Source organism: Oratosquilla oratoria, chromosome 39 (genome assembly GCF_046742065.1).
Source record: "Oratosquilla oratoria isolate Oo_2021 chromosome 39, ASM4674206v1, whole genome shotgun sequence".
Lineage (NCBI taxonomy): Eukaryota > Metazoa > Arthropoda > Malacostraca > Stomatopoda > Squillidae > Oratosquilla > Oratosquilla oratoria.
The window spans coordinates 5,640,424-5,651,619 of NC_134815.1; the positions used below are offsets into that span (position 1 = coordinate 5,640,424).

Below are 11,196 nucleotides of genomic sequence, written 5' to 3' on the forward strand. Positions count from 1 at the left end.
CCTCCTCCTCCTCCTCCTCCTCCTCCTCCTCCTCCTCCTCCTCCTCCTTTTCTTCCACTTCCTTCTCCTCCCCATCCTTCTCTTCCTCCTCCTCTTCTACCTCCTACTCCTTATCCTCATCCCTCTTCTTGACCTCCACTTCCTTCTCCTCTTCCTCCTCTTCCTCTTCCTCGTCCCCTCCTCCCCTTTCCTTTTCCTCCTTTTCCCTTCCCTTCTATTCCTCTGCCTCTTCCTCCTCCTTCTCCTTCTCCTCCTCCTCCTCCTCCGTCTTCCTCCTCCTTCACATCCATCTCTCATTCTACTCACTCCTCCCTCTATCTCCTCCTCTTTCACATCCTCCTTCGTATTCCTCCTTCGTCCTCCTCTTCCTCGTCCTCCTCCTCCGCCTCCTCTTCCTCCTCCTCCTCCTCGTTATCCTCATCCTGCTCTTCTTCGTCCTCCTCTTCCTCCTCCTCCTCCTCCTCGTTATCCTCCTCTCTTCTTTCACATCCTCCTCGTATTCCTCCTCCTCCTACTCTTCGTTCTCCTCCTCCTCCTCCTCGTTATCCTCCTCCTTTTCTGACCTTCTTCTTATGTGACTCCGCACAGTATCCTTGGAAATGCTATGTTGTGTTTTTGTCAGTGCTTGTTCTCGTGTGCCCACCTCCCCCCTCCCCCTCTCCCTCCCTTCCCCTCCCTCCCTCCCTCCCTCCCTCCCCCCCTCCCTCCACCACTGGGGCATTCCTACTTCTTGGTATCGTCTAAGTAGGGATTTATTTGTCTTCAAAAAACAATAATGAATAAATAAATAAATAAATAAATAGATAAATAAATAAATAAAAAATAAACAAAAACAAATAAATGAAAAATAAATAAGATTAAATAAAATAAAATAAAATAAAGAATGTAGATTGTGTTGCAGGTTGACCAAATAAAAAAAATAAAGATAAAAAGAAATAAATAAATAAATAAGATGAAATGAAATAAGGTAAAATAAAGAATGTAGATTGTGTTGCAGATTAACCCCTTCAATTCAGTGACGCAGTTGGCCAAAATCCCAATGAAATGACGTAACCGAATTGAAACTGTTGATATTCCTGTTGAATTGACCACATCATATAATTAAAAAAAAACAAAAAATAAAGATCATTAAAAAAGTATATCCAATTTTTTATTTATTTTATTCATTTACTTATTTATTTATTTATTTATTCTTTTTTAGATTTTTTAGGGTCATCTTTCTTGACATTAAATAGTGAGAATCCGCCTTAAAGTGTAAATATGCTTAAGGTTTTGTTCCTTTCGCACCGGGTGGCACGTTTCCTCCTGCCCTGACTGCCGCCAGATGATTTTATTCATCTCCGAGGCACGCCAAGGCTCTTTAGTATCATGAGGTGAGGCAGGACCAGTGCCTCTTTTACGTCTGCAGAGAGAGCAAAGAGAGAGACAGAGAGAGCAATGAGAGAGAGAGAAAGAGAGCAAAGAGTGAGAGAGAGTGCAAAGAACAAGAGAGTAGAGAGAGAGCAAAGAGCGAGAGAGAGCAGAGAGAGACAGAGAAAGATCAGAGAGAAAATAAAGAGAGAGAGAGAGAGAACAAAGAGAGTGAACAAAGAGAGAGAGAGAGACAGAGAGAAAGAGAGAGAGAGAGAGAGAGAGAGACTCTGCAAGTGGGTCTCAAAAATTCACGTGGGTCTCAAAAAAAGAAAAAAAAATAGAGTGCACGAGGCTTGGAACAAGGACCTTCCCTATCTCTTTCCACTTCTCCAGCCTCTTCCTCCTCCTCCTCCTCCTCCTCCTCCTCCTCTTCCTGCTACACCAACACCTCCCCTACATTCCTCTTCTACGTCGCCAGCTCTCCCAATTCTTTTTTATACACACGTACACACACACACACACACACACACACACACACACACACACACACACACACACACACACACACACACACACATTGTCTTTATCTTCCTTCCCTTCCTTCTTTTTTTTTATTGTCTTTTTTTCTTATGTCCCCATTTTTTTCTTGTCTCCATTTTTCTTTCCTTCTTTCCCAATTACTCCTAATTTGACACCTCTATCCCTTTCAACCCTCCTCCTCCCCCCCGCCACTATCCAACCCCCCCCCCTATCGGTGTTGTTCACCCATACAATAGCCCCATTGTCCAACGACACCAGGGCCAACCTGATGGGGGCTGTGGTGGTGGTGGTGGTGTGGTAGTGGTAGTGGTGGTAGTGATAGTGGTGGTGATTGTGGTGGTGATTGTGGTGGTAGTGGTGGCTGTGGTAGTAGTGGGTTTGGTTGTGGTGGAGTAGGTTCCAGCTCGCTTAGGCGGTGGCCTAAAGGTCTGAGTTCAATTCCTTACTGGCTCAATTAGGATCCCAAGTTCTCACCTCTCCTCCCCTTCAGATGAATAAAATATCCCAACGACAGACAGAATAAACATAATCAAGTGAATCCAGTTATTCGTCAGTGACATTCCGTGTATGACGTCACTGGCGAAATATGGCCAAAAAAAATCTGTTGGCGACAGAAAAATTAATGTCTTTGGTTTGGCGCCGCGGGGGGACATGGCTTTCAAAGGCGTCAAAATCGATCGCCCCGTTGTGGAGCATTGTCTTCGACCATTCACTCCCTCCCCAGGTTCCGCTCCGAGACGCCCTTAACGTCGACAATTGAGAAAGTTCCCTACCCTCATGTTTTGAAGGATCTCGTCATCCTTCCCGCTCCATCCCACTCCGAATCCCACGGGAGACCCCTCCTTGAAGTGTCCTCGCCACATTCAAATCCTACTGTTACCACAATATTTGTTTTTTCTCCCTTTCAATGAAGAAAACATCACGGTACGCTTATTGCGTGGCCCGTACCCCCTCCCCCGTCCCTCCCACCCCTCAGACGAATCCACAGAGGGGCGGAGCTTGTTGGATGACGTCACGGGCAGGAGCGAGATACCCGTTGCCTGAATGGATTTCGCGATTCAGTCGAGGTAGTGTCGTTGACAAGTAAGGACGTCCGGCCCCGCGTCATGGATAGCCAGAAAGAGAGCGGTGAAGTGTGTGTTTATATACTTGATTGGATTGTGGTGTGAATATCAGTGCATCACGATGCATCCCAGAATAGTGCATATACGGTCCTACGCCATGATACATGTTTGAGGACACTGAGGATAATATACTTAAAGGGAAAGAAAAATTACTTGTATATTTTAGTACTGCTCGTGAAAGAATTTTTCCAAAAGGTTCAGTGCCAGTCTTGGCACTGCCTTTGTGTTAGTTCGTAGTTGTTAGTGTCCTGTACTGCCTAGTCATTCCAAACCCAAACGACCCCACCTATCTGAGACTTCGTATCTTATGGGACTCTGTTCGCATGTAAAGGATACAAAGTAATCAAGATGGTCAAGGATTTTCTTACAAGGAGTAGAACTCCTTCCCAGCAATATGAAGGTGAGTGAGAGTGTCTTTGGAGTTTCATTAATTTATTTTTTAATTTATTTCGTTTCGTATTTTATTTTCTTAGTGTTGTAACTCGTCGTTGTGCCTTTTCGTCTAAGTTCTAAGATTCTTTCAGGTGAGGAACAGGGAAACCTAGAAATAAGCAAAGGTTAGTTCACTTAAGCGAGTTCGTTTGATTAGAAACGACTTAGGTTAAGATATTTTATATTTCGAATTTCCAAATGTCAAATCACCTTTTCGTCATACATTGAGAAACTGAATGGGGAACTAAGATAAGTTAAACCTAGGCGGTTATTAGACACTTTGTTGAATTGTCCTTAGGGAGGTCTAGAATATTCTAAGATAAGTTGTTTTGCCGTTTTTCAAATTCAGAAAATTTGACGAAAAACTTGAATTTTGTCAGTTCGGATTTTTTTTTGTCTTTTTAAGAGAAAATGAGATAATTTTATGGATAGGATAAAATATGGTAACGGACATGGAACTGACTAGTGTAGGCCTTATGGTCTCTTCCAACCTCCTCCATTCTTATGTTCGATTGTTTTATTTATCGAGTTGTTAAATCTATGCTCAGGTTGACAAATTGTGATAAGGTGTGAAAGTTGGCGTCCCTCAAAAGAAATTTTCGTGGCGAACTCTTCCTTGAGGGACTAGACTACTCGTTGGAGGTCTCCTAGGATTCACTGGAGGTTTTGAAGGCTTCAAGACATTCAATGAAGGCTTCGAAATATTCTTTGAAAAGTTGCAATGGATTCATTACAGGTTTCGATGGATTTATTGAAGGTTTCGAAGGATTCATTGAAGGTTTTGAAGGATTTGTTTAAGGTTTTGGTGGATTCATTGAAGATTCCGAAAGATTTGTTGAAAATTGTGAAGGATCAGTTAGAGATTTCGAAGGATTCATTGAAGGATTTAAAAGATTCATTGAATGTTTCGAAGGATTCATTGAAGGACTTGAAAGATTCATTGAATGTTTCGAAGGATTCATTGACAAATTTAAAAGATTCATTTGAGGTTTTGAAGGATTCATTGGAGGTTTCGAAGGATTTGAAAGATTCATTGAATGTTTCGAAGGATTCATTGAAAGATTTAAAAGATTCATTTAAAGTTGTGAAGGATTTATTGAATATTTTAGATGATTCATTGAAGATTTTCGTTAGAAATTTCATTGAAGACTTTGAAAGATTCATTAGTTTTTTTTAGGATTCATTGAAAATTTTGAAAGATTCGTTTAAGGTTTTGAAGGCTTCCTTTGAAGGTTTCGAATGATTCATTGGAGGTTTCAAATAAATTTCTCCAAATTCGAACGAAAGGAGGACACATCAAACATAGTAAGATGTCATATTTTTAGGCCATCTCTTGACTGAATAAAATCACCTGACGACAACCACAAAAATAATAATAATAATAATAATGGTGACAATAATAATCTCTACTATGACCCCCCAAAAGTCTATGAATATGAACCCTCTGTCAGCTGAATGGAATCGCCTGACATCAGCCAGAATAGTTTATAAATAAGATAGCCGCTGTCTGCGGGCTAGATAGAGGAGCCTTGGCTCTCGGAACGGGATTCAGAGCCTTAATAGGAGCGAAGCCCTTGGTCGGTAGCCCACCTGTAACATACCACACTCTAACACACACACACACACGCACACGCATGTATATACTTGCATACATATGTATTTATACGTACATATACATACGTACATACATGTATATGCATAACATACTGTACATACAGACATACATATACGTACGTATATGTATATATACATATCATACATATATACACATATATGCATATCATACTGTGCATACAGACATACATATAGGTACGTACATACATATACATAGATATACATATATACATGACACAGTACATACAGACATACATATACGTACACACACACACACGTGTGTATATATATATATATACAGTATATATATATATATATAGACAGGTGTGTGTGCGTTCGCAGGTGTGTGAAGGAAGCACTAATCTTGGTCTGAGTTTATTCCTGGCTACTTTTGCACAAGGACATCTTCAGAGAAAACTTGTCAGAAATAAACATGAAGCAAGACTCGTGTCTTCCCTCACCCTCTACATACCTGTCAAAGTGTATCACCATGTATATATATATACATATATATATATATATATATATATATTGCTTTGTTTTATTTTTATCTAATATATTCATTTCTCTATTTACCTATTTATTTTTGAGAAAGCATAAACTGGACTCATCGTTTGAAGTTTATTCCTACGTCTCGAACCGTGTCTCCAAAAAACAAATCCTGGACTCTAGCTCTTTACGAATATATATATATATATATATATATAAATATATATATATATATATATTTATATAATGTATGTGTGCGTGTACTGTATACACACATACGTATATATATGTAATAAGGGAGTGTGCGTTTGTGCGTGCATGTATATGTAAATATACACGCGTCCACACATGCTGGGGCTGGGTCTTGTGTGCCGTGGTTTGGTGCGACCAACATCCACGCCTCACAGATGGTGCAAATGTACCTGACTGTAATTGAAGTAAACTTGATATTGAGAACTTTGTTCTTAGTTTCTGGTGCCACGCGGTGATTGGCCACGTAGTCTCTGATAGAGTGAGCTACTTCATCCAGAGCATCAGTGAGTTCAAGACAAATGAACTTTGAGTGGATTTGAAGTAGAAGAAAAAGAGTTTTTTTTTTTTGTCTCTTGGCATTCAACTTAGGGAGACAAACACACATACACACAGTGTTACCCATAGATCGGTCATACGAGCTCGAGCTCTTATCCGGGAGGTTAATAACTGTCGATCACGAGTCCAACACCTGATCCAAGACCATGGTGAAACACGCACACACACACACACACACACACACAAACACAAAGAGAAAGAGATAGCTAACTTTATGGATTTAAACGATTAGTGGTATTGGACATGGAACTGCCTAGTGTAGGCCTTATGGTCTCTTGCAGTCTCTTCCATTCTTATGCTCTATGAATGAGAGTAAATGTGTTAACGATAGCGAAAAATATAAATACGCTATATATGTACGCGTGCATGTATTATTGTATGTAAATTGTTATGTTGACGTTAAGTCTGGGCAGGGTGACGGGAGGGGACCGGGGGGGAGTAGGAGGTGGGGTTAGCGGCTGGGCTCTCCACTCTACCACGACCGAGGACAGTGCCCGTCCGTAGACTAGTGTGTGATATCGACCTGGGACCACGCGGTTTTTTTTTGTTTTGTTTTTTATCTCTATATAAGTACACACACAGAGACACATAAACACACACACACACACACACACACACACGCATATATATATATATATATAATGCACACACACACACACACACACATATATATATATATATATACACGTATTTATATATATATATCAAGTATGCATGCATGCACATATGAATACCTACCTTTCTACCTATTTATATATATATTTTTTAATCTTAGTATCTATCCATCTATCTACCCATCTACCTTTGTCACTGTCGACCATAGCAACAGCTTGCCATACACGTTGTGAGCCCTACAATGTCACTGAACAGGTCATGTTCTTTGACTTCCCACGGTCGGGTTGGATCGTATTTCCTCCAAACCAAACAGGGAACAAAAATAACAATTACCTAACACGTGATCCCTTCAAAGTAGTTGGAACCCAACCCCTGTTATAACAGATATGACTCTTGATTTAATTCGTGTTGCCAGACGATTTTATTCAGCTAAAAGTATCCGGTCATTGGTCTACGATTTTAGAATGTTCAGGTGATCTTCCTGAAAGCGGTGGTTGAGCCCCGTGGGCGGTCGTCAGGCGATTTTATTAACCTGAACTAAACTTCTCTGACGTCATCTTGGCTTTTGTTCTTTGGGTGAGGTCAGTAGACAGGTCAAGTCAGGTCAGGCTGGGTCAACTTCTGCGGGTCCAGTTGTGACCCGTTTTTGGGTTACACTGGGTGACATTGGGTAACAGTCGAAAATGAATAATAATAATAATAATGACGATTAAGTGATGTTCAATAATGAATGAGTATATTAATACTGAATGATAACGAATAGATAGACGGTGAAAGTGAAACAAAGAAGAGGAAGAAATGTGTTTTATTTTGTCGAAGTCTAAGGCAGATGATGTCAGGCCAAGCAACAGGTGACCCGCCTGTCGAAACGATTATGACTCACTATTGAAGTGGAGACACTATCTACTAAAAAAAAGAATCTATAAAAACTCCTCACACCAAGAAACTCCCACATTGTAAATCTTGCGTCCCCCCCACTCCCAAACAGAAGAACTGAACAACTCCTCGTAGACAGGTTGCGATAATACGAGTCCCAGGTTGTGCTTGAGATCTTTCGAAGACCCAGGTTGCGTGCGAAGATTTATGGATGTGCAGGTTGCTCCCTCAGAGTCATAGGTTGCATTGAGTAGGAGCAGAAGGAGGAGGAGGAGGAAGAGTTTCTTGGAGGTTGTGACCGCTGCAACCTGTGGTAGGTTGTGCTTTGGAGGTGCTCCCCCCCCCCCACACCTTCCTGCTCGACCGGGGCCACACCGCTTTGAATATCAAGTAGACGCTGTGGTCGATTCGCTGAGACCTTGTGGTCGATGCGGCACCCGTGGACCCTTTTGTTGTCCTGGTCGGGTCCTGTCGGTTGCCAGTGTTTATGTTTTTTTTTTGTTTTTTGTTTTTTTTCTTCTTCCTCTTCTTCTTCCTTTGTTCTGGGACTGGAAAGCTTGTGGTTGAAGTCACCCTGTTGCGGCCTGGGAGACAAATTTGAGTCGATTTGTGTGCGTTTGTGTGTGTGTGTGTGTGTGTGTATCTTTCTGGTTGCACTCGTGCATGTCGCATGCAGATAGGTTATGTGCTTGGTATGTTTGTGGTAACAGGATGACTGGGCCAAGGGAGGAGGAAGAGGAGGAGGAGGAAGAAGGGGACAAGGAGGAGGAGGAAGAGGGGGAACAAAGAGAAAGAAAAGGATATCATTGAGGAAAAGGAAGAGGAGGTAATGAAGAAAATTTGGAAAATTTCGAGAGCGAGACGATTCTCGACCCCCGCGATCAGAAGCCATGGTCCAATTACCCATTCATTCCCATCCCACTTCAGTTGTTGACTGCTCACCGGGTCGGGGGTAGTCCGACGGTCCTGCACTGGACCCTTTGGGCTAACAAAATGAATAGATAACCGGTTCATTTACGATCGGTAGATCGATCAGTCAGATTTGTTGTACGCCTTTGCGTCTATTTATGTGTTGTTGTGTCGTCAAACTGTCATTAAACTTGTTCTACTACGGTGACCTGTCTGTGACGGCTTGTGGCTGTATTTTATGCCTTTTTGTTGTTTATGTGTGTATTTATTATTTGCTTGATTTCCATTTATTATTTATTTGTTAGTTTATTATTATTTACTATTTACCTGTTTATTTATCATTTAACTATACCTATGTATTATTTATTTTATTTATTATCATTTGTTATTATAATTTTTATTTTCTTTTATCTATTTTTTTTTCTTATGTATTTTTTCACATCCGACCTAGTTATGGACCAAAAGGTCTCCTGTCGGTATGCTCCGCCTTTGTAATCCTTTGTAATGTGCTTTGGCGCATGCTTATCGAGGTCGATACTTTTATTAACTAGAAGTACTCGAAGACCGCAAAATTTCTCCAAGGTGTTGAAAGAAAATCTTGAATCCGGATTTGTTATCTCGATCACCTTCAAAATCCTTATGGTATTTATACGAGCCATACTTCATCACTCAAAAAGAAAAAAAAAAGTTCATAACTTTTTGTGTAAAAGTTGCTAACAAACAAAACAAGCATGTCGTAAATGTAACCTTGTCGAAGGTAATAAATAGTACTCAGTTTTGCTCGTCCGAGCTAAACAGAACTACATAAACACAACGTCTAGACTCTGAGTGTGTGTATGCCGTCAGGGAACAAGAAGTAGGCGAGATTAAGTGGGACTATTTCGGGAGGGGAATGCAGTGACCAAAACAGTCAAGCTGAAGATAAATTGTGTGTTTGTGCCTCTCACTCTTCCTGGACTTATATACTCAGTGTTTGTTTTCTTTCCGAGTGATAAAGATACGACAAGCAGTACCTCTTTCGGTGTCCCCGCAGCGAAATGAAATCATCTGGTGACAGACAGAATAAAATATTTAGAGTGGAGCACGGTTCTAGTTGGGCTGAAACGAAGAAACCTGAAGTCATATCTCACCTGGAAGTCCCACCTCTCCTTCAGCTGAATAAAATCGTTTGACGTCAGGTAGAATATAGCGTCTGGTCTCTGAAGTACAGTACGGGCACGCATAGGTTTGAAAAGGAATTTAAAGATGTTTATTTTGTCATGATTGTTGGGATATGTCTTTCGTGTGTACGCTATTTGCATGGCCCCCAACATCCTACCCTGTGCTTGCTTTCATGTACAAGGATAGCTCCCTTAGTAATCACGTAGTGAGCGCTGAAACTATCGGTTGTTTTAAGAAAAGGTTAAACAACTTTATGGATGTTGATGATAGGCGGTAATGGACATGGAACTGCTTAGTGTAGGCCTTATGGTCTCTTGCAGTCTCCTTCATTCTTACGTTCTTGTGTTCTTATACGTGGACAGGAAGGAAATAGTTGGTGGAAAGCACGCTGGTAACAGTCGGTAACATGAGATGCATGTGATCACAGAAACGGTAGCGTCTCTGCCGTTGCAATAATGAAGGCGTGGATGTGTTTGAATGTGATTTTGGGGGGTTGTGGGATGGAGTTGACTGATCAACATTCGAAGGACATCAAGTCTCACTAATGCGATGAGAATTGTTGCGTTGTTGGTGCCAGAGTGGATGGATGGGTGTCATTTAGTGGTTGGCTCTCCAAGGTTCCCTCCCTGTAGGTGGTTGGGTGGATATGTGGATGTTTACATCCTTAGATGCAAGTAATCTTATCGTCTTGTTGGTGCAGGTACTGATATATGCCTGGCCTCCGTGCCAAGAAGTATATTTATGAGTTAGATTTTTGAGATTAATGAGAATTAGAATTCCCTCCTGTGGGGAAGGCTATCTGGTGATAGATTATTACAAGAGTAAGGTGCAGGTTTCATAAGTCTTGGACTTTGTTCTTATTATACAGGGTGGTTCGAATGTGGTGTTACCCCTGCCAATAGAGGTACAAATAGTACAGTAATACAAAATGCATGTCCTGTGTTCAGGCTGCTTGTATGGGCACATGATCGTGTGCATTACTTAGGCAAGAAGAGCATAACGGGGGTTGTGCGACATGACGTCACTGAAAGATTCGGCCAATCAGCTCCTCCGAAGATGGCAATACTGCGATGGGGAACATTTTGTCCCAGTGTTCTTATTTCGTTCTGTTGTTCTTACAGTAGATAAACTGAACTCAGGACATGTATTTTGTATTACTGTAATACTTGTACCTCTATTGGCAAGGGTAACAAGACATTTGGACCACCCTGTAATGTGCCTTCTGTAGTGTTTAAATTTTTCTAGAATTTTTTTAACGAGACTCTAGATCCGTGCTTGTCTTCAAGTGTAGTTATAGCTCCGTTAAGAGTCTCGAGTGGGTTCTTCTGTACCTGATGGTACATTTCCTTTTGGTCTGGCTGGTGACAGGCTATTTCATTCGTGTCTGGGGAATGCCCTCTGTAGCGTATAAGAGTGATGAGGAAACGAGTGAGGTCACTTCATTTCAATAACAAGCAGTGGTTGATAGAAACTCTTTAGTGGAAGTGTTGTGACG

The 11,196-nt window shown here is 41.3% G+C and overlaps 1 protein-coding gene across 7 annotated transcripts in view; it reads left to right on the top strand.

The window, feature by feature from the left end:
• Positions 1 to 2,940: 2,940 nt before the first annotated feature.
• rols (zinc-RING finger and ankyrin repeat domain-containing protein rolling pebbles) overlaps positions 2,941 to 11,196 on the top strand; it is a 158,942-nt gene continuing 150,686 nt past the window's right edge. For 4 of the 7 annotated variants that reach the window (XM_076176478.1, XM_076176479.1, XM_076176480.1 and 1 more), the window contains exon 1: positions 2,942 to 3,417. In XM_076176478.1, coding sequence (XP_076032593.1) covers positions 3,366 to 3,417 — 52 coding nt within the window. In that variant the 5' untranslated portion in view covers positions 2,942 to 3,365. Of the gene's footprint in view, positions 3,418 to 11,196 lie in introns of all 7 variants that reach the window. The other 3 variants (XM_076176471.1, XM_076176477.1, XM_076176474.1) reach the window with 1 other exon arrangement.